The 23,376-nt window shown below is 32.2% G+C and overlaps 3 protein-coding genes and 2 long non-coding RNA genes across 21 annotated transcripts; 3 read left to right on the top strand and 2 right to left on the bottom strand.

The window, feature by feature from the left end:
• The first annotated feature begins 375 nt into the window (after window positions 1-375).
• On the top strand, window positions 376-2,316 carry LOC100647211 (methylosome subunit pICln). Of its 2 annotated transcripts, none has more exons than XM_003393560.4 (6): window positions 376-660; window positions 1,050-1,175; window positions 1,248-1,393; window positions 1,592-1,768; window positions 1,841-1,930; window positions 2,020-2,316. In XM_003393560.4, exons 2-6 carry the CDS (start codon window positions 1,057-1,059, stop codon window positions 2,109-2,111), a joined length of 624 nt encoding a protein of 207 aa, XP_003393608.1. In that variant the 5' UTR covers window positions 376-660; window positions 1,050-1,056; the 3' UTR covers window positions 2,112-2,316. The 2 variants fall into 2 exon arrangements, with proteins under 2 accessions (XP_003393608.1, XP_012171519.1); XM_012316129.3 differs by having other exon boundaries at window positions 376-664.
• Window positions 1,840-7,370, bottom strand: LOC100647091 (regulator of nonsense transcripts 2). Of its 2 annotated transcripts, none has more exons than XM_012316120.3 (2): window positions 7,245-7,370; window positions 1,840-6,471 (listed from the first exon to the last, which is right to left on the bottom strand). In XM_012316120.3, the coding sequence occupies exon 2, from the start codon at window positions 6,453-6,455 to the stop codon at window positions 3,006-3,008; it is 3,450 nt and encodes a 1,149-aa protein (XP_012171510.1). In that variant the 5' UTR covers window positions 6,456-6,471; window positions 7,245-7,370; the 3' UTR covers window positions 1,840-3,005. The 2 variants fall into 2 exon arrangements, with proteins under 2 accessions (XP_012171510.1, XP_003393607.1); XM_003393559.4 differs by lacking the exon at window positions 7,245-7,370 and adding an exon at window positions 7,052-7,212.
• A 259-nt stretch (window positions 7,371-7,629) lies between these two features.
• Window positions 7,630-8,567, top strand: LOC105666447. The gene is made up of 2 exons (XR_001099293.3): window positions 7,630-8,031; window positions 8,133-8,567. It is a non-coding gene; the product is annotated as an uncharacterized LOC105666447 (long non-coding RNA).
• LOC100646495 (calpain-A) lies at window positions 8,207-23,128 on the bottom strand. Of its 15 annotated transcripts, none has more exons than XM_048414322.1 (17): window positions 21,099-21,338; window positions 19,820-19,937; window positions 19,142-19,291; window positions 15,076-15,252; window positions 14,450-14,637; window positions 14,056-14,359; window positions 13,807-13,988; window positions 12,962-13,212; window positions 12,718-12,875; window positions 12,373-12,590; window positions 12,235-12,277; window positions 11,817-11,861; window positions 11,491-11,620; window positions 10,290-10,424; window positions 9,483-9,610; window positions 9,117-9,312; window positions 8,207-9,041 (listed from the first exon to the last, which is right to left on the bottom strand). In XM_048414322.1, exons 3-17 carry the CDS (start codon window positions 19,217-19,219, stop codon window positions 8,956-8,958), a joined length of 2,319 nt encoding a protein of 772 aa, XP_048270279.1. In that variant the 5' UTR covers window positions 19,220-19,291; window positions 19,820-19,937; window positions 21,099-21,338; the 3' UTR covers window positions 8,207-8,955. The 15 variants fall into 15 exon arrangements, with proteins under 15 accessions (XP_048270279.1, XP_012171413.1, XP_048270280.1 ...); XM_012316023.3 differs by having other exon boundaries at window positions 19,820-19,908; XM_048414323.1 differs by having other exon boundaries at window positions 21,109-21,338.
• LOC110120211 lies at window positions 19,285-20,182 on the top strand. The gene is made up of 2 exons (XR_002308860.2): window positions 19,285-19,547; window positions 19,784-20,182. It is a non-coding gene; the product is annotated as an uncharacterized LOC110120211 (long non-coding RNA).
• Window positions 23,129-23,376: the final 248 nt, after the last annotated feature.

The following is a 23,376-nucleotide window of genomic DNA, read 5'->3' as shown; positions in this document are numbered from 1 at the left end:
TGATAACAATAATTTTGAAATTGTAAAATAAATATTGTACCAGTTAATAAAATAAAATATTATCCTATAATACAACAAAGTTGTATCTCTTACCTGTATATAACTTTTTTTCTTGAGAAGCTACTTGTTCTTCTATATATCTAAAAAATTATTGCATTTTTATCAATATCTAAATTTATTCACAATTCTTGAATCTTTGAGTAATTTAAAATAGAATTGAAATAAAGAGAAACATATTTTAAAGAGCCCAAAATTTATATACTTATCTATAACATAAAATTATCAAACAGTTAATATCTTTTTACTGTAATGTCAAAAATATGCAACAAAATTTCCCGCCCTTTCAAGTATGCTAGTGTAACATCTATGTATAGTTTATCATAAAAAAGTATTCTGCATTAATAGAGTAAAATACAAACACAACAGAGTGCGGAAAAGTTGTATATTTGCAAATATTAAAAAATGAAAAATCTTCATATTGATTGATTTTACCGATTGTAAAGCTTTAGTGAACTTTGTCGCGTATATATTTCGAAACGTAAAAAGTGATCTCGAAGTATTGTGTAAGAATTAAAGTTATAAAATCGTTGTCAAGTTTACAAGTTCGTTCATTTGGTGAAGAATTTTCTCTTCTTATTTATAATTTGCTTGCAAAAACAAGTAGGTAATGAATTTATACATCTTTAGATTATACATTAGCTAAATTGAGTATAAAAGACAAGTATTATAAAACTAATAAGATTGCTATTTTAAGTATGCAATTACGATTTTGTTTACTGCATTTTACGCTAAATAAAGTACATAATTAATTAGTTATGTCAACGAATTTGTTTTTATGAAATTTATGTTATTGTATGTTATGAAATGTATATAGGTATATTATATTATATTAATTTATAAATATTTGTGTATAATGTAACGAAATTTATAATTTTATAAATTCCGGCATAATCCTTCATCTATTTTTGCCTCCTGTCTGTATATTTGTTTAAATAATTGGTTCATTTGATCAAACGCTGTTGGTCCTATATCTCAAGTAAATATTGCAGATAAAAGATGGTAGTGCTTAGCAATTTTCTTGCACCACAGGAGGGAATACGCCATGAAGAACTAAATACTACCGTATATATTAATGATAGGGAAGTAGGAAAAGGAACTCTGTATATCACAGAGAGGTAAGTACTAACATGACGCAATTTTATATTTCATAATATATTCATATTTTAATATGATGTTCATGTTGGTAGCTTACTTTCTTGGGTGAATTATGATACACAACAGGGATTTTCACTTGAATACCCTCATATATCTTTACATGCCATATCACGAGATGAACAAGCACACCCAAGACAATGTTTATATGTTATGGTCGATGCAAAAGTAGATCTTCCAGGTACATTAAGTTCCCTTTGAATGCAATTGATTGTCTTTCAACGAAGAATAAAATTTTAATAAAGTTCAGTAATATATGAAAATTAAATTATATACAGATTATTAATATTAAGAATCTGATTTTATTTTCTATGTAATTTTTGCTAAATATATTAAGATTTCATGTCTTTTTATTTTTTAAATATAATATTTCATACAGATGTAGCATTGCCACCAGCTTCAGATAGTGGTTCGGATAATGAATTTGAAGATGCGGATACACCTATTACAGAAATGCGATTTGCCCCTGACAATACAAATAATTTGGAGACAATGTTTCAAGCAATGAACCAATGTCAAGCTCTCCATCCTGATCCACAAGATAGTTTTTCTGATGGTAAATAAAGCTGTTTTAATAATCCTTTATTAAACAATCAAATATGTTATAAAAATTTACATATCTTTGTAGCTGAAGAAGATATTTATGAAGATGCAGAGGAAGATGATTTTGAACAGTACGATGTTGGTGCTGGTGATGCTCCCTACATTTTACCAACAGGTAATATTTAAAATTTTAATGTAAAATTTTTAATGTAAAAAGAATCAATATTCTATAAAGATCAAGATTCTTTATTCTCATCCCTTTAGAACAAATAGGGTCAAGTCACAATGGTACAGAAGTAGATGATGCTATGGACATAGAAGCAGGTCAATTTGAAGATGCAGAAGAAGATCTATAAAGTATCGACATAATATAATGCAAACATGCAATTTAGTATTAATTTATGATTACCAGTATCATATACCAAGGTAGATATGTGATATTATGGCAGACTGTATAAGAGAGCAGTATCAAACATAAAAACAGCTAACATTTATTTATATTCATTTTGTACACCGTAATAATATTTTAGATAAAAATAAATAATTGTATATCAAATTCAATTCCTTATTTGTATGCATATTTGTATTTGTTTTTTAGAAAATTATTGGTTTTTTACATTTATTTATACAATAAAAATGAAGCTTAATATAATAACATTTTTTCAAAATATCCGAAAGGTATACTAATATTTATAAAAGTTTATCCATTTTGACGAATAACATAATATCGTGATTAGTTCTAAACGTATTGTATCTTTTTTATTGTTAATAAAAGTTTAATTAAATTATTAAAAATATCGAAGTATAATTTATTAATACGACTTATTATATTACGTCAATATGTAAATTCTACAATTAAAATTTTTACGATAAACAATCCTGATGTTGAGTATTAGCCAAATTGATTTTTTATTGGTAATTTTGTATATTTATAATGTGGAAGTAACAGAGAAAAGACACCTTATTCAAATACAACAGAGTTTTTTTTCCATATGAATATATGAAAATACATATTGACATATATGACACATTTCTGCATTTTTAATATAAAATATGTTTTTACACTGAAATCTACATGAATGAGAATTTATATAAACAACATATAGATATGTATTTCAAAAAAAAAATAAAGTATTACGAATTTATTGTAAAACCTACACAAAAACATGAACATCAAATAGTTCGTATTTTAGATTCCTTGTTTTCCTGTAACACGACAAGTATTGATTTCCAACAACATTAAGATACATCTACCGTATCTTTTTGGGGCCAAATATAAGATCTGCATCTGGTGCACCTTTAGGATGATTATATTTTTGTCGTCGCTCTCTATTTAAATTTACTGTCACTGGCCTGGTACTCTGGTTAATTGTTTCTTGATAATCTTCTTCTTCTTGTCTTTCTGTAATATTCAGTGTCAATCTTTTAACTCGTTCTTTCTCTTCTTTCTGTTCCTGTTCTCTATTTCGAAGATTCATTGCTAATTCTGATGACACAGGAACTGCTAAATTCTTGTATTGTTGCTTGTTACCTTTCCTTAACATAAGTACAAAATCGACTGTACTATTATCAGAAGGTCTTTCTTGTAGTTGCTCGTATGTTTTTTTAGTACTTTTTACATGCAAAGGAACTGAAATATCCACTTGTTGCGGTTTCACTGAATCTCGCATTCTATCTTGTATATTATCTGAAACCATCTTATCAAGAGCAGACAAGAAGTCATCATCTTCAGGACAACTTACTCTTCTAGGGCCAGCCGGTAATGCTGCATTTAATTCTGTAACATCCATAATAACACCATCAGTACCACCTTCTGAAAGACTTTGATCTCCTTGGGTATTTTCTTGTGTACCCATAGTGTAATCTCTTTCTGCATCAGCAGTCCAATCTTCTTCTGATTGTGCTTCAGAACAATCTTCAGATTCTTCAAAATGCAAATCAGCCACACCTTTTGCATCTCCACTACCATTTCCAGATGTTACAGCTATATCTTCATCTCCTTCAGCAATTACACCCATATCAGGTTCTACATCAGTACGTTCAATACCATCCTCTGCAATAGGATTTCCAAGAGTGGGATATAATGTATTTCGCAATTCTTCCACAGCACATTGTGCTTCCTTATAACTTTGAAACAATTGCATTTTTGGTCTCAACATTGTTAATGTATCACGATACATATAATCTATGCCCACTGGAAATGGATTTTCTGGAGTCCAAATAGGATCTGTATATTTGAACCAATAATAATTTTGGAAAAATATTAAAAAGTAATCGAGTTTTTTCTTGCTAGAACCACCACTAAAGTACTGTCCACAAGTTTCCAATAATGTACAGACTAATCGAATTCTAAAAAGGTGGTCAGGTGGATCTAAAATACTTGGTATGGAGTGATCCATACTGACTCCAAATGTAATCAAAAGATACAACGTTCGGAAAATATCTCCACTTTCTACCATACGATAGTTATACAATTCTCCGAGATATTTAACCATAGCAATACGTCGTTGATTAAATTTTGGTAAATTAATTTCCATGCATAGTCTTATGTCTTCCAACACACCATCTACTACGTGAGGACCTATAGTTTCGTAATGTGCAACAAGTCCAGCTAATAAACTTCCTACACATCGAATGTTCAAATATTTAACATTGTATGCAGCAGTGAGGCATTTAATAGCATAGGATGATACACTTTCATCTTCCCAATCTAGTTTACGCATCCATTTGAGAACTTTATCTGTATTTGTTTTTGAGAGATCTTGGTATAATAATTTCCTTATAAATTCATGAATAGGTGGTCTGTCTTTCTTTGATACACCCCCAGTAGATTCTGGTGGATTTACATAATAATATGCATTTTCAATTATTGTTACATAACGTGAATCTAATGCAGTGACTGCCTTCTTACGCATCATTTGTTCTAAATATACCTTTGTCCTTTGATGTGAGTCTGGTGAACAAAATAGGTATCTTCCACATGTTTCCAACAAATTACAAGCCATTTCAATATGATGATGTGTAAAGTCGTGTAACAAAACTTTCAAGCAATATAATGCTTCTATCTTTGAATAAAGTTTAAATTTAACAAGTTCACCAATGTATCTAACAACTTTTACTTTTGATTCTATATTAATTTGATCCTTTTTTCGTACATGATATTTAAAGTCATGTTTTAACATTGAACATAAATCATTGCCAACATCAGGCATAACAGGATAAAGAATAGCTGCCAATCGTGAATAGAATGGCAGTAGATCTAAACGAATTCTAGAAACACCAAACAATGCTTTCACTAGCTTTTTCTTGTTATGTTTCGTGTTGAGATTCATTAAGAAGTGTACTGCCGCATTGTCAATTAATTCACGATTTACGCAATTTGGTAAATGCGTTATAAATGCATCTAGAAGTATTTTATTACTTATATTCGAAACTTGTGGTTCTTCCACTTCTGCCTCAGGTTCATCTACTTTTTCAGTTTCTTCTAGTTCATCAAATGTTATTTCCTCATCTAAAGCTTCTTCGCTTATTGGAGCATCTTGTTTAGGTACTTCTTTCAAATATGATCCTGGAAGGAATACTGTTAAGTCTGGCAAAACTTCATAAAATCGTCTGGTTTCTTCATCTCCCCACATATCTTCTAAAATACTATTTTCTTCTCCTTCGCTAATCATTTTCAATGATTCTTCTGCTTCTGCTTTCATCTCACTATTTACAGGAAGTTCTGGCATAGGTTCATCTAAAGTATCAGAAAAGCTTTGCACATTATTAAGTAAACGATCATAGGATACTTGAAGACTCTCAAGTTTTTCTTTTCTTTCTGAGCTCAGTTCGCCTCTGGTTTGTAAAATCTTTCGATTTTGTTTCTCAAAAGCTTGAAGATCCTTATGTTCTTTTAATAAATGTTTACATAATGAATTGTAGTAATCTCGTAACAATAATCTCACATTTTGTTGTTTATCAGGAGAAAGTAATTTGCTTTTAGGTATAGTTATACCCAACTTTTCGGATATTTCTCTTACTCTTTTAGATACAAGACCTGCATAATCTTCACCACAATGTTTGCAGAAGCTTAATATGATGCTTGCATTGTTATGTTCTTCTTTATCCATATTAATTAAAACTGTTAATGCAGAACCAAGCAGAGGTAATCCTTGCTTATGTGTGAAAATCCCTGCATTCACCAGTTCAGCATAAAATCGAAGATCGACTCTAAGTTTGCTTGGATTTGCAATTTTGTCTACAACCTTTAGAGATAAAATTCTTTGCCAATTCTCAAAAAAATGAGTTGAGAATTCTGCGTATGTTTGATGCAAGAAGCTGCATACCTTAATAGCAGGTGCGACATCTGTCATTTTTAATTTAGCATCCACCAAAGCAGTAGCAACTTCACTTACATATTTTGTCAAATTTAAATGTGTCATATCCTTTAGAACTGTATCTAATTGTGTGCTACTAAAATTTTTTAATTTCTTAACAAACGTAGTATTTCTTTTCAGCGTTGAATCTAATTTGCTAAAATATGTTTCTGGTGGTCTATTAGGATTTAAATTAGCTGCTCGAAGTTCTTCTTTTGCATTTAGTCGCTGTTCTGTTTCTTTTATATAATCAGTCAAATATTGTTTATCTTCCTCAGATACAGCATCTTGTTCTACAGTTGCTTCTGTGGCTTCTGGTACCGTTTCTTCAACTTCTGACATTGTTGAAACCTGTTATCTAAAATATATATTTTATTACACGTTTGTACAAAATGTCATTTGAAAAAGCTACTTATAATTGTTATGCATATAAGACAGTAATGATTATTATAACAATATATATATTAATTGTTACTTATTGATCTTCCTCTATATTACAAGTTATGTTAACAATATTGGAATATTAACACGAAAATGTTATAAAGAAGAGAATGAACATTTTTCTAATCTAAGCAATGAAAGTATTCAATAAAATATTATAATTTGTGTTTGCAAATTTATATACTATCAGAAATTATTCAGTTTTATATATAGAAATAAATTATATATATAAAATGTTTATAATTAATAAATATGTTATACGAAAATAACATTTACTTATACCGTATAAAAAGAATCTCTTTTTATAAATGATATGATTTCTTTATATTTATTTAAATATATACTTGATATATGACATGTTTACATTCATAATAAGTAATACAAAATGCATAAAAATTAAATAAACTATGTGAAATAGATTGAAAATGAAAATTAGTACACTAATATTGTTTTATAGAATTATGTTACAAACTTTTTAAAATTATTTACTTTCTTACTTTTTAAAAGCGAATGAGGTTATTTTATGGCAGACGAAAACTGATCTCTTACTAACATCTGCTAACATCAACATGAAAAATTGCTTCAGCGTTTTGAATACACGAATATATATGTATGCACATGCTCATATGCATTGATTGATGTTAGTCACTATAAACAGGACAAAAATAAAAAATTTTATGGATATCTTACATTTTATTTTTGCGATAAAAGATAAATTTTAATTATAAAGAATGACATTTCTGTTTTATCTAAAGGTTCTCCATTTTATAAATTCTTTAAAATTTAAAAACTTCAGTATAGATAACAAAATTAAAATTTATTGTAATACATATAGTCGTTAGTAAGTAAACATAAAATAATTGTACTAAAATAATTATACTAAAATTTATACTAGAAAGAAATACAGTTATAACTTTAATTACTATTTTCTAATTTCTAGTATAATACTAAAGTTAATTTCTATGTATAATATATACATATACGTAATGCCTGATAGTACTTAAATATATACAGTGCTATACGCACACACAGCTATATTTATTTATATATGTTATTCAAACTGTCAGTAAGCCGCCAAGAAGAAATGGTTTAAAAGTTATGCTGCTCAGTCGTAATCAGGCAGAGATTAGATTTATATCTATCTTCATGATAGTGAAAATAATATTCCAAGTCAGTATAATCAGTGTAAAAGTGACTGCTGAGCCTTTCGAAATAATTATATTTTGTTGTGTATTCACGATAATAACATTAGGCTATTTGTTTTATTCATAATGAAAAAATTTAGATGATCGCGTAGTGACTGTGAAAAAAAGTTTTATTTTTCTATTATATAATAATCGTTGACACTAATTAGATTAAATTGAATTATATTTAAATTTGCGAATATATGTGAAGTGTCTTTTAAGGGGACAACTAAAATATTTATTCCCGGATACATCTTTTACAAAGTGGTGAAACAGATTTTTTCACTTTCTAGGTATATTTCTAGATAAAAGCATCAATCGTTATAGCATTGAAAACAATTTGCTTTATGATTATAAATTCATTATGCATTGGAAAAGTTGTAAATTATTTCAGGTCTGACTTACTTGATCGTATAATAGATAAACGGGAACAAGATAGACAAACGGTTGAATTCAACAATACGTAAGTTTAATTTATCTTATCAAACTTTTTATTGTTTACAATATCCTTCGTAAAAATATTTTGTTATATATCATAAAAATACATGGCAAAGAAATTTTTTACAATAATTGTGATAGAAAGAAAATAAAAAGATATTTCTTACACTAAATACAGAGTTCTTAAACATTATTTAGTGTGAAGTATATAAACAGAGTTTTGGATCTTATAATTTTCGTATACTCGGTAATTGAACGAGAAGGAGATGATAAAGCATGTATAAAATATAGACTAGTTTCCGATAAAATAAATTATTATCATTTTAAGTAATTAGATTTTATAGGTACAATTAGATACATTAACTAAGGCACGTTCTCTTTACATGTATAATAGTATCGACAAAAATACAAAGAATAAATTATTTATTATAGATAGTAAAATTTTATGTATGTTTTTCTTCCTTTCTATGCACTTTTCGAAAGGAATTGTGATACTAATATAAACTTTATAAAATGCCATACATTTAGATTTATGGAACATTACTAATAACATATATCTAAACAAATATTCTTTCAATAAATATCTTGCGTTTTTACTTTATGTTTGATCAATGTACAATTAGCAAATTGGAAAACAGCAGTATAGAAAAAACAATTTCTCAAGATGAAAAACGTGATGGAATCGTCAAGTATTTCCTAATACATACATAGCATGACAAAAGATACGAACAAATTTATCTTCTCTTATCTTTATCAATGATTTTGATACACGTATTAGATTACGAGTATAACGTTTTCTCTATCCATTCTTCCATTGTGAATGTCGCCGTATTAGTTAAGTCTGGATCTCGTTCTCTGAAAATATCTGAGAAATGGAAATATTCGTTAATTTCTGTATTATGATATAGATGTCCTATTGTATTTATCGATATTCGTTTACCTATCATTGTCTTGAGTCGAACTGCGCACATGATGTAATCATCGAAGGTGATCATACCATCCTTCGTTCCGTAACGATGCACCAAGATATTTAAAATGTGATTATTGAGTCGATAGCCTGCGCTATTTAATGCTTGCCTCAATTCAAACGCACTTAAATATCCCGATTCGTCTTTGTCGTATAATTTGAACACAGCCTGAAAAGCAAATGTTTTGTAAAGTCTTTTGTTCTCATTTAATTACAGCTATTTCTTTAATAAATGGAAAGTGGATGATCCACCAAAAAAATAATCTTTCCCATACACTAATCTATTTATCTAATTTTTGTTTCAAATTGTGAACAATTGATGGCAATAAATTAGCGTACCCTCCATTTCCTTATGTCGTTCCATAATGTTCGAAATTCTTCAAATCCGAGTTTTCCAGAGTGATCTACATCTAACATGGCCACCATACTACGGCATACATCCTTGCTGAACCCTTTATCATTCGTTTCTGAAATATAGAAATCATTTATGTTTATAATATTGAACGTTATAATCGATTAAACTTAGATGTATTGATTATATTGTACATTTTGGTCAACTACATAAACTTCTGAAACCTTACAAAGTAGAAGATATTAAAGGATTATCGTTAGATATATAATTGAAGATGGCAACATCACAGATATAAAAATATAAATAGACAACAATAGGTTATAATTATAATGAGATTATATGGTAGAGCTACAGATTTTTATCGACATTTTGCATTCGAAGTCCGATGAATTATTTTCAAGCAACATCGTTAATGGTTTATATGTATATGTTCTATATGAAAAAGGCACATGCACAAACTTTTTTGATTATACATTCTTTGAGCTTTTTTGCCTCGCTTCTACAATTATACACATACGTTTGTTATTTGTTTCAAACAATTAGTTATAAATTACGTATTATATTTAACAATCGGATAAGATGAACGATGCCTTCTTAATATAAAATTTGCGGTACTATTATCGAGGATTGAGATGTTAAAAAAGTTAAAAGGAAGAATTACGATTGCGTTCTAATAACTCATTTTTCTTCTGAAAAGACCTAATGTTTCAAAATATCTGTTTTCTATGTTACATACGTATGACCTGTAGTGTGAAGTATGTACTATGTAAGTACTAGACTAGACGATGCCTTACCTACAATCTTACTGTACTGTTCATTATTACAAACAATGCCGCACAGCAGTGAGATGAGAGTGTCGATAAACGAACCATTTCCTTGTACAGTTTCAGGGGCATGTGCCTCACTACGACGCGCCGACTGTGGTAGTTCTACCCGTAACATACAGCTACATGTTAACATTAAATTTTACATATGTACATTCGGGTCAGATCGATCAATATTCATGTTAAAAATCACAAATTTTCAATACTATTACAGATATTTTCATTAATTCGTATACAAATCGTATGTATTATCAGCACATTTGATTCTTATGTAAAGAAAAGCTTTATCTAGAAATGTTGTCAGGTTCCTATCACTTTTAAATTGTCTTGATATTTTTAATCGTAACAAATGTTAATTTGGAAGTCAATTAAAAAGTTCTGATCGAACAGTTTATTAGTCGTATCATGTTACGTTAAGAAACAATTTTAACCAGAACGTAAATTAATTACAGTATAATATGGACTCGAGGTATTTCTATCTCCCATGTGGACCCAAATGTATTTATGTATAGTATGAAGTAATTATACAGCAAGTAACAAAACATGCACAATTACGCGAATGAAATTTGAGTTGCATTAGCGTTCACACAGTACATAATTGATTCACGTGAAAACAAATTAATCGAAGTGCTACGAAAACAGAATGCATTGTGCCATTTGCGTGTCTTTCCATAAAATATTCTAAACGAATGAACGATTGATGACAAAAAAGCGTAATTACGTAAATTGTACTATGGTCAATAACAGCAAACGGTATTAAATAAAAAAGCATTATTTCGGAAGCTTATTGTAAGAAAGTAAAGGTATAAAAGCTTTCTTCTTGAATAATAAGCAGACAGCCGTAACAATTAAATAAAATCAATAACTTATTTCTAACAGAATCTTCTCTTAAAAATATATACAATATGTGTAATACTATATCATGTGTAGCGTGATATAGTAGATATAATACTGTACATGTACATTATATAGTATATATAATAAACAAATATTAACCGCAATTATATAAGATGTACACATTTCAATTATATTTAAATACCTGTATAGTGAAATTAAGATAAATGCGAAACATTTTTCTCAAATTTACTTATAACGTGGTCTTTGGTATTACTGTAACTGAATTATTTTGATATGCGGCTAATATAAACAAATTAAGTACAAATAACTATACCTTTTCGCATTGCAAAATCTAAAATTTCCTTTAGCTCCATCCAATCCACTTCCATATCGTCACCAGCGAGCTTTTTGAAAAATTCTCGAACTTTGTCTGCATTACGGTCTGGATCTGGTTCTTCTCGAACCTTGAAAAGATAAAAATATAAAAATTTAATAATACATATAAAGATAATTCATAAGGTCCAATATCACAGAGATTTTATTAATTATTATTAGACGTACTATATTAAATGTTGCATTTGCATTTGTTGTAAAAATTGTAATTGGATCTTGTTAGTGTGTGAATTTAATTAAAAACATATTAGCGTGCGCTTTACTTACCTTATCTCCATCTTCGTGTTCGTTATCACCTTTGGGATTAATGACCTAGAAGCCAAGCAACATCAACATGCGAATTGTTATGAATTATTAATTAAGATTCATGATCATCGAGTAAATTTTCTTAGATCAATTTGGTTACACATTGGTAGTTGGGACCAAACACATACATGGTAGATCTATACTGTAATTCATATTCGATATTCTTTAAAAGCATTATAAAAGCTTAACAGTTTAGATTTGGGTTATCAATATGCAAATGCATAATGTAAATAATGAACTGGTTTTCAGTTCGTTACTTGTATTACAATGCGTGTTAATGAGTTGTACAAAATTAATCATCATGCTGACTGTGCACGTACATCAACTGTGCGATACATTGACTGTGTAAAAAACAAATATTAAACACTATCTCTCTCACCCTATCATCAATTTCTCCAACACCAACTTCATCGTCATTTTCTCTGAAAGAATATAGTTTTAATATCAATATTTTAGCTTCTTTCTCTCTCCCCCTCTCTTCTTCCATCTTTTTTAATTTAAGGAAGAGATTACTTACTCCATATTGTTCTTATTTTCGGAGAATATTCTCAGCAAAAATTCACCCTCTTCATTAGGGTCAAACGTACTTGGAACTATGCAATATACACCAGGTGGTAATTTGAAACGGCACGTTACTTCTCGTAAATTTATAAATGCTGGCGATCTTGCAACTGACGCGTTGTACTTGAAGAAATTAATGTCCAATGGCTTGGGTAACCGTTCGGGATACTCCAACTGTATATTTGCAATCGTTGTAATCAGCATATTATCTCCCATAACCGTAACAAAATTGTACGAATATTTAAAAAAAACTAGGATGTGGATCCTTTTTTAACATTATCAGTTCTACATAAGTACATACATGGTATATGGCAAATCCAATTGTCAGACATTCTGCACCCATTCTTCTCTGTGCTCGCCTATTTTTCTGCATCAACGCAACAATGACTGTACATTTATCGTCATCTTCATCTGGGTACTCGAGAGTAATTCGGTATTGCGGATTATGCCAGAAGGTTTCTGCGAGCCACATCAAAAATAACATTTATTAGTATTTTAAAATAACAAGAATACTATGACGAATACTAACGAAAAGGCACATTTACCTAAAAAGTTCCTACATCCTCCTGCCGTAACACCGCGTACCCATTCTCCTTCGAACACGCTCATCTCCCATTTCTTTTTACCGGCATTTAAATCGTCTTCTGTCAACGAGTCTGGATTCAAGTTACATATTTCTAGTTGCGTAAAATATCGCGTAAAATCCTGGAATGACATCCAAAATTCACCATCCATGTCGAAGGTCAAGCCTAGCTCTTCCTTCTCATGATCAGGAATGAATCTCCACTCTGGTGATCTATTAAACAAACATTCATTTTTGTAGTATCGTGAACGAGAGGTCTAAGAGATATCGGATGAACTATAAATAACGTCGGCAGAAAGCCTAAATGCCGACAGGCCCAACAATGACCCTGGTCACGAACGGTTGGGGAACACGTGCGTGGTGTGGCTAAGACAAAGGACAAAGGGATGCTAAGGGAGAAAGATGAATTAACAGTTAGTGTTAGTTGAGAAATCAGAGTGTCAGTTGAGAAATCAGAGGCTGTTAGTTGACTGACTAGAGAAGTCAGGGAGTGTAAATCGAGAAGTCATGGAGTGCGAATTGCGTTGTCGAGGGAGAGTGGTCCGCGTGAGAGAGAGCGTTGGATCCGTGGTGACGAGAGTTGCAAAATAACTATCTAGTTGTCTCGATTATAATATGTTATTGTGATTAGTTCACGTTAAATAATCATCGTTTCCTGTTTAACCAACATCTGTTTAATCTATTGTAAATAAACTAATTGTAGTAAAGATCGTACATTTTATACTTAAAAACTTAGCACACCACATTTCATCGAGCAAAAGATTCTATATTCTGGGTAAATCAGCTCGAATCTGATGAATAACTTACTGATCGCTCCACGGACCATTCCATTCTGCCTCGTTACCCCATGGATTTCTAAGTCTAAGTAGCGGTATTTTCCCAAATTGGTTTGGCGTTTGAATCTCTACATATTTGACACGTGTAATACTGTAAGCATGGCCTCTGATCAGTCCTTGAGGCGTCTCGGCTTCCAATATATTTGGATCAGGCTAAAATAATAATTAGCTTGATTACGCTCATTCAACGAGCACAGAAGATCAGAAACTTCGGGTCTACCTCTATCGAACAGCCCATTAGCGAGTTTCTTTCGTAAGCTTTTAGTAAAATACTAAATAGATTTGGAGGGGTTTGGTCCATCTGATACATTTCCGTTACACCACCCGTAAAATCCTCCATGGCCTCACACGTAGTTCCGCCTTTCAAAGCTTCGTACGAGCCATGAAGCTTCGCGTACGCCTTTTCCAAAAGAGCACTCCAGAATTCGTTTATCTCAGCCGAATGCAGGTATACCAATTCGCCGCGGTAGGTCGGTAATCTGTCGTCAATCACCACGTCTACCCATCTACCGTACTGCCAGAATCTGTTTAACGTTAATACGTATATATGTATGTAGATTTAGCCGAATAAACGTTTTCAATTTACGCAGTATGATAATCAACCGTGGGAATACCTGAAATGAAATATGCCGGCGTAGTTTTCTTCGAAACTCTGGTCTTCTGGGACTACTTGGAAAAACAAATTGGCATCCATAGTGAGATTTGCGACTGCTGCCAGCAGCCAACAATCTCCTAATTCGCCTTGCTGAACGTCGAATCTGGAAAAACCCTCGACGAACAGTTGAGGGTTGTCCGCGATTTCCTGTAATCAAATATTCCAATGTAAATATCAACAATTATTCGGAGATTGTATTTGCAGATTTCTTTGGAGATTAAAATTCAAGTGACATCGAAATGGGAAAATGTTTTAAACCATGTACATTGCGTAATATGAAATAAAGATACAAGCAAACAGCTTGAATAGTACTTTGACGCTCAATCGACGTTATACATCATCAACGGCTTCCTACAGGTTTTTATTTCTACGATACGATATTTGGTCTTCGATTAAAGTCTCAAAAATTGCAGCCGAAGAAAGAAAATATCGAAGCAAATCGGATGAATATTTTCTATGTAATATGTTCTAGAACTCTGTAATTACGGTACAAACAAAAAAAACAGCTTAAGAAATATAGATACACGATACATGACATCGTAAATTATAAGGAATTCGAGATAAAGATAGATAAAAATGATCTACCATCGGTCGTTTCCATTCTATATATCTGTCTGGCCTTTTCGAGAAATATAACGATGAATCATCCGCTGGAAATTCGGGATCTTCGAAAAGTGTCCCCGTAGCCAAACATTCTTGCTTAAGTTTGCTAAAATCTTGAACCGCTGCTCGGGGTCTGAAGCCAGAACCCTTTTCTCCTAACTGGAACAAAAACAATGCCTTTCTACACAGTCCTAAGCTTTTTCATACGAAATCTTTTTTCTTCGTAACGATAATTTGAACAAACAATTCCTACGATAGCCTACGTTATAGTAGGGTTTCCCAATAAAATTTGCGGTTGTCCTTAGAGGTTTGTCTTTGTAAGTGTTTTTTTCTTTTGTTGATTTCGATCGAGAATTTAAGCTTTCTTTTTCAGAGAATTTTGTATAAGATAGAAGTTTTCCTTGAGCGATATTAGGAATCGTGCTTTTTTTCTCGATACTGATATTTCTGGCATGTTCTAATTTTGGCGACAGTTTCAACTCAGCTACACCTTCCGCTATATAATTTAAGTATCTGTAATTCGTGTACTTTCGTCGTTCCATTTTGATATATCGACGAGTAAAACTGATCGTATACCGTAACCGAAATTACAATTGTGTACACAAAATTTCACTAGAATTATCTTGTTCTGACTAAAAGTGAAGAAGAATGAAAATATGCGCCTAGCTGTTTTAAAGTATAAATACTTTTATTATAATAAACAAACTGAAGTGTATGTATACTCTCGATTGCGGACGGAAGTATACTGTGGCTGGAAACCTCTCATTAATTTTATCATATATGGCAATACATTATTGCAAACGGAAGAAAGCTTGACCACAGCTATTTCAGATTACGTATCGAGATATGGTTGGTGCGGTTTAAAAAGTGCGCACAAAGCAACTTCTCGTCATAGACGTTAGTATCTTAGTCATTTAGCACCAGGTGATATCAGTGATATACCAGAGCTTTGTTACTTTGCAAATTTTATCAACAAAAGGCTACTTTTATTAACATATCAAATTTTATCGACATATAGCTACTTTTATTTGGAAAGGTAAACGTTATCAAATTTTTATTGTAAGTGAAATGGTTTTCTACGTAGAAAAAAATGCTGATCGTTTTAAACATTTACTATATCGATTCAGTATGTAGCCGAGAGTATCGTGTAAGCGGACAAGAATTAATTCTTACTTTTTATTTATTCATAGAAGAAAAGGTTGTTTCGGATCTCGTGTTAATAAACTTAACAAAACACGTTCTCCTATCTAGAGTATTTTTCTTAGAGCACGTGCGATGAATGAGAAGTTGAGTAATAACGTGTACACATGACGCATGATAGGAGCATTTTGTTTAATCATATTTCTTGCAAACACATCACGAGAGATAAAGAATGCGTACGCGTTCATTGAATTGTCAGAACGGAACGTCATCATCTTTTAAAATGATCACTCTGACTTTGTTACTCTATTCTTCACAGCACTTGAATTAATTTTTCTGGAAATAATATCGAAATAACAATGCTACAATGCTTTCTTCCTATCTTCTTTCTCATAATATAAAAATATTTCATTACCTCTATCTCTCATCAATCAAACTTTAACTTGTTTAACTACGTTAACGAATATTTAGGAAAAAGCGATAAAAAATCGTTTACGAATCTAGAGACTTAAAAAGTCACATAAATGTTGGAATGTTCGTAACACTTCAGTCGCGTAGCTTTATTTAATTCGAGTACGACTTCCGGTTTTAAACTGCTCTTAAGTATCATGCGTGCACTGAATGCAAATGACATGTGTGAATCTTATTATTACGCTAATTTTTCTGCAGTGAATTTGTTCAAGTAAATACTGACGTAGTTAAAGCAATTAGATTATATCATCGCCGGAATGTGTCCGTTAATTTTCAAAGACAGTACCGAAAGAATACGGATAAATGGTTTAATTAACACAGATGTAACGTAGTACATGATACGTATCTAAATATGCGAACAGAATATCATTGTTAGAAGGTTGCTAAGAGTTTAGGATTAATTAAATTAATGGGTGAAAGTAATTAGGCAAAGCCTATATAATGATAAGTAAAGAGTATGTTTAGAAGAAGTAAATGTAAGGAAAGCAGTAACATATTTAATGCAGAATTTGTAAGGAGTCACATATAAAACCTGAAACCGGTTAATTATCATAATAATTAAAAATAAATACCTGACGAAATGTTCAAACATGCAATAAAACGTGAACGAAATTAGTTGGAAGGTTAGCGTCATCAGATACACACAGCAATGAATTAAACGCATTAAATGTAATTTTAAGTTGCAGAATGCATCTGAGAATTAGTAACGTGATACACACACATACAACAAAGATGTTGAGGAAAATTAATACCATGTATATGATTGTTGTAGAAAATTCTATTTATTATAATTTTTTTTATATAGCTAGGATCTACTTCATATTTCCCTGAAGTAAGATTATCAAATAATTATTAACATAAGATTAACGTAGTCATTTGTTGTTAATAAGTGTAGGATATTATTTAGTGCGGTGAAATTGTAGAAAGATTGACTACCCTTTGATTTCGATGATTTTTGGATATGTTCCAGAAATCGATGTTTTGAACAACTTTTTCCTACACATATTTGGACTGGACTCGCTTAGTTTTCGGGGTATTCGCGACGAACTGCCGATACCGTTACAATGAATTCTGTCTATAGTCGTGCGTCTGTGGCAACGTATATATTGGTATTGGTTACCGGTAGTTTTTGGCGAATATCTCGTAAACTAAACGAGTCCAGTCTTATACGTATAAGGAAGAGTTGTTCAAAACATCGATTTTTACAACATATCCAAAAATCGTCGAAATCGAAGGGTATTCATCAATCTTTCTACAGTTTCACCTTTAATGTAATAAGACGCAATAGCAATAAAATTTACGCTTTGTTTAGATTTAAATTGAATTAAGAATTTCATATAAATGACACAAATATTTCAGTCGTGTTAGTTAAAAAAATAATTACTTGTACAATTATTCCATATAAAATCAAGCAAATAGTTTATCGCTTCTACCACCATTAAATGAGATGCGAAAATATACAGAGTATTTCAAAATGTTAAAAGAAACATGACCTATTAAAAGCGTTGTCGTTCAGATAACGACGTATAATAACAACGTAGTGGAACAGCATTGTAAGTGACTGATTAAAAACCTAACAATAAAAAGTTGGTCGTCGCTTTAGAGAAACGCGTACCACTTTGATGTTGAAAAGAGACGGGAGGAATCGTTTAACTTCGACCGCCGCCTTAACGAATACATCGTCGAGCGCAGCTCCGTTCCCATCACCGTAATAATAACTCATTTTCCACAATGATTACACCCTGATTGAAGTATCTAGTAGCTAGCTTATGTCACGTGTTCGTTATATGGAGCCAAATAATTCAGACTTTAGGCGATAAATGAAAGTCACACAGAAATTCCAAAGCTGTTATTCCACGGGTTTTCACAGTGCGCACACAGAACCGTTACGTTGACAAGTCTGGAGACACGGACTGAGATCATTCTCCTCTTACCCTTACCTAGGTTTCGTCACGCAACACGGCTAAAGGCGCCATAACGCAGACGATTCTTCTGTGGAATTTTTTTCTAATAGCAAACATCAGCCATTGCATACGAAAAAAACGAATCCGATATGTTGACATTCCGTTCCCTGGCATAATTTTGCAATTGCAATTCGTCAAACTGTCCATATACACAAACTACCAGTATAAATAGGCGCTATAACTCGTCTATGTTCGATTTCATTCGGCTCTGTTCGGTATATTTCTATACTTTTGGACCCTAGCGCATGCGGTTTAATAGAATAACATATACTCCATCTATGAAACATGTCGCGAATTAACATATAGAGCGCGATTTTTTAAACTTTAAATACATCCTTGCGATCTAATTTCCAATTAACTTTATTGCGTAATCGATGTTGAACAGACGTTTAACAATTACTTTGACTTTGTGCAATACGAACCTATTCCTGTAATTAACAGCCATAAAATTGTAGCTTCATACTAATACTCACTTCCGCTTTCGACGCTACTTGTTGTACAAATTCTGGTTCGACCACTTCAGGTTTCCATCCATACGAAAAGTGATTCATTCTGCTGTTGTTAAGATTTGACAGATCTTTATTCAGGATTCCGAATTATCCGTCGTTGTCAGAGTGCCGGAACTGTACGGAAATGTAAAATCAATAGGAACGTGTCACGCGTCGTACAAAAAGATCTTTTTAATATTTAGATGTATTCGATAAGAGTGAGAATAAATAGCGTCGACTGATAAAGACGTCTTTCTGAAACGTTGTGAATGATAACAACTTGCACCAGTTTTTATGTGCTTCGACCGTACTGACACCTAACTCATTGAACAAAACTTGAAAACGTACATGCTTTTTAACGTAACTCGATGGTTTTCCGATCGATTGATAGGTAAATTCACCTTCGTGAAATGTACGTTATACGATTCGAACTTACACATATACATATATCACTGAACTCTGGATTTATTGTTAGTATTTCGTTGAACGTTCACAACATCACACAACGTAGATGTGGAAGACGAATGACTAATATTTTAACTACGTATACGTGCATATATATGTCGTGAATTTGTAGCGAATATATCTATATAATTCACCTGTTATATACTCGTGTTTTTATTACAGTTTCGTAACGTTTCAGTTACTTCTGGCGTAACTAACCTGTCTTCCAGTTCCAAAGTGGCTCACGCTATGGATTATTGTAACGGAGCGTAATGTTGCTTTAAATTTCGTAGTTTATGTCGTTGTTGCTTGAAAAATCAATTTTCCTTAAAAGAGGCTGTTGACCAGTGAAGTCAAAGTTGAAGTGAAGGTGAAAGTGAATACATATGGTAAAATTGAAACATAGCCGATTTAAAATCTCATTGATAACCGGAATTTTAACAATATCATGTACAAGTTTTTCAATAGATGCGATAGATACGAACAACTTTATATCTGAATTTTTTCAATCATAATAGTCGGCAAGTAAATAATTATAATAAATGCTTATTTGCGATATTAAAGATAATTATTCGTACCTTACTATTTTCGTTATTCATAACCTTATTATTTTTTAATTTTACTTGAATATTAGTAAACGTAAAAAGATTGATTCAGTTTTAGCATGGATAAGACATCATATTTTTGCGTATTATAATGTTAAGAAAAAATATGATGCTCTGAAAGGATGTCATGTGAAAGTATAGGCATTAACGATAACGATGCGTCACACAGTTTTCGAGCATCGACCTCCAAATCTAGTCTGACGTATCACTACCTTGAAGTACCTAGATATTGATCCACGTTAATAGTAATTATGAAACTTCAAATACAAAAGATTCTGAGTAATTTTTACTTTTCTGCATCTTTTTGTTCCTCGCTTTTTTAATCAACTTCGCAACTCAAAAGAATCCATCAAAAGAGTAATCAAAAGAAATTTTCAATGTCTTCTATACAATGTACGATATTCTTTGATCTTTCAATTCTGATTCATTCGTTTCAATTGCCAAACAAAACGATCATCCAATTTTTCGAATAACATATCTAATGGTTATCAACAACTTTACTACTGAAATATAGTTGAAAACAAGGCGTAAAAAATAAATGTTATATTTTTTTAATCATTATGTCGCCATTATTGAAAATTAAATTATTTTCTACTAGAGCCGTTGTCAATTCTCAATTGATTTGTGTATCACATGTCGATATGTAATTTGAGTAAGACGTTCGTTTAGATAAAGTATATTGACGGATAGAGTGAATATCAATAGGAAATCAAATCGTTCACGGTACGTCGGTAGTGTTATAATGTCAACATCACTACGATACGCAGAAAAGCTTTCATTCACCGTATATTCCGGTTATCCAACGAAATTCAATTCCTCAGCGATCTTTCGGAGTAAAAATGATGTAAACACAAAAGAACTCTTCGTGTCTGATATTTAAATTTCGTTTATACCATTAATTACCAACAATATTTACAATATGGTCGAACGATAACGCCGAAATTTTACGACAAAACCCACGAAGTCGCACTGAATTTATCTTGTTAAAAAGCTTTGTTAAGGTATTTTGGTACTTTAGTTAAGAAACTCAGCCACGATGCCGTGGAAACATCTTCGGTGCAGAAATACTCGAGAAACACTGACTTTTCTTGAGAGATAGATCTCTGGAACGGAAGCATCCTCCCCGCTCGATGAACGACGGCGCGGTGTCGGCGCCACGACGCGTCGTAACGCCCAATTATTGCATATATAGAAACATATGCAGTTATATGTAAACGCTATACCGTCTAAAATTTCTCTGTTTCATTGTTTTTCTTCACTCATTTATCTATCTAAATGTAGAAAGTAAAAATATGGAATTCCACTATTTATCTTGAATGAATCAAGTATAACAATGATAAGTTTTAGTGTTTACCAGTCTGTTTAAATTAAAAAAAAAATTGTCTTTCCAGATAATATCGTTCGTGGAACTATTGTACCGAGAAATAGGCACAGTAATAATGTATATTTAGGGATTATTCTGATAAATTGAGTCTTGGGTGGAAGATCGTCAAATATCAAAGAGATGCAATATAACATAGGTAACGCAATAAGCGTAATCTGTTGCTACATCTTACACGATGATATAGTTTGAAAGACATGCTCGTGCCAAAGAAAATAACGCGTTGTCTTGTAATCTTTACTGAGATGCTTTTTCTAAAATTTAATTACGAAGATCTAACGTGCAATACTTTTGTAAAATTCAGCCGAGCAAAAGAAACAAGAAACGATCGATTAATTATTAATATACCGGACGTAATAAAACCTGAATAACGAAATCCCAAGCATTTAAATTAATATTTCTATTTTATACGACATCTGCAAAATAAATATCAACTAAACAGTATCGTAAGTAACATGGAAACGATATTTTGCAAGGAGAAACAGTCACTAAATGAAAGATAGGGAGGCTTTATGTTGGAAGCTGGTTTGAAATGTGGCAACAGGAAAACTGGGGAACAACCTTGGCAGTACGAGACTAAAAATACAAATTTCGTTTCACGTTATAGTCGGCATCGTGTATACGAGGGGGTTCATTTTAGGTTAAGGCTAAATTTGGCTGCGTTCCAGATGGTGCTTGAGAAAAAAAAGGATTTCCCCTTACTGACATTATTCGAGCATCGTCCGCCGACGCGACGTCTCGACTTCATTCTCGCTTTTACCAAGTGAATTTATTTCACTGGCGGTGTATTCGCTCGGTGGAATGTCTTTCAGGCGTGTAAATCAGTCGTAAAATGTTATTAAGAAGGCGGATAAAAGAGAAGAATAGAAGAGAAATTAGTTGATAAATCACCGGGTGTTGTAGTTTCTCGTTCTATTAGTTTCTCTTATCGTCTGTTTAGATATTACACCAATAGGCTTGAATGTTAGCGGTTTTAACGATAATCATTAAAAAGTATGCGACTGACCAAGCACGGACCTTGAAAACGGCATTCGCTGGATGATGGATATCACCTGAACCAGACAGTCCTCCTCGGAGCAACCGTGACAAAAGATTGTAGCGACCATATGTGGACCATGTGTCCTCTGGTGGTTTAAACAAGATGGGATTCCTACGAATAAATCACCTTTTCTGCAGAAATTAGCATCTATGCTGTTCGTACGAATTAGTGCGAACCACGTGCATTCCACACTGACGTCTTATTCCCTTTTAGGAATTTCGAGTAACGCGATCTATCACTTTTCACGCTGTCCGCGATCATACAGGCAATCTTGGACAGACGAATGATGAAAAGAAAGAAACCGAACATAATATGCCGATGATACGTCGTCGGAATATCGTCCTACAAAAAGCTTACCCTTTTAAAAATTTGTAGGTTCTCGAGTTATCGGTGCCGTCGGCGATAACTTTCACGTAATAGTAAGAATAATTCGACATCTCTTTAATGAAGATACCGCGGTAAATATAATCGCGAGCGTACGAAACTGTAGAGTAGGTGGCGAGATTGTCGAAAGGATGGCACAAACGCGCACTGTTCGCCGAAAACTACACTCGAATTGTCGTCTGTAGTCTGTACCCCTTCTTCTTCGTTCTATCGATGCCTGCTACTATCTGCTTGTCTGCTCGTTTGCAGTTTTCTTCGCTTATACATACCTATATTTTGAGACGCCTGGACATCTGTATGTTTGACCGAGCTATCTCAAGAATTTATATCAATATCAAGATGACAATGTTATTTCTGTTGCTCGACA

Source organism: Bombus terrestris, chromosome 2 (genome assembly GCF_910591885.1).
Source record: "Bombus terrestris chromosome 2, iyBomTerr1.2, whole genome shotgun sequence".
Classification (NCBI taxonomy): Eukaryota; Metazoa; Arthropoda; class Insecta; order Hymenoptera; family Apidae; genus Bombus; species Bombus terrestris.
This window is presented reverse-complemented; position numbering and strand designations above follow the sequence as displayed.

Excerpts from the sequence above, each read along its gene's own strand:
- LOC100647211 (XM_003393560.4), top strand. The coding sequence starts at position 1,057 with ATGGTAGTGCTTAGCAATTTTCTTGCACCACAGGAGGGAATACGCCAT. Across the intron at positions 1,176-1,247 it reads ACTCTGTATATCACAGAGAG|CTTACTTTCTTGGGTGAATT; the intron begins GTAAGTACTAAC and ends TCATGTTGGTAG. Across the intron at positions 1,931-2,019 it reads TCCCTACATTTTACCAACAG|AACAAATAGGGTCAAGTCAC; the intron begins GTAATATTTAAA and ends TCATCCCTTTAG.
- LOC100647091 (XM_012316120.3), bottom strand. The coding sequence starts at position 6,455 with ATGTCAGAAGTTGAAGAAACGGTACCAGAAGCCACAGAAGCAACTGTA.
- LOC100646495 (XM_048414317.1), bottom strand. The coding sequence starts at position 15,635 with ATGGAACGACGAAAGTACACGAATTACAGATACTTAAATTATATAGCG. Across the intron at positions 11,862-12,234 it reads TTGGAGAAATTGATGATAGG|GTCATTAATCCCAAAGGTGA; the intron begins GTGAGAGAGATA and ends CTTGGCTTCTAG. Across the intron at positions 9,042-9,116 it reads TCGACTCAAGACAATGATAG|ATATTTTCAGAGAACGAGAT; the intron begins GTAAACGAATAT and ends TCCATTTCTCAG.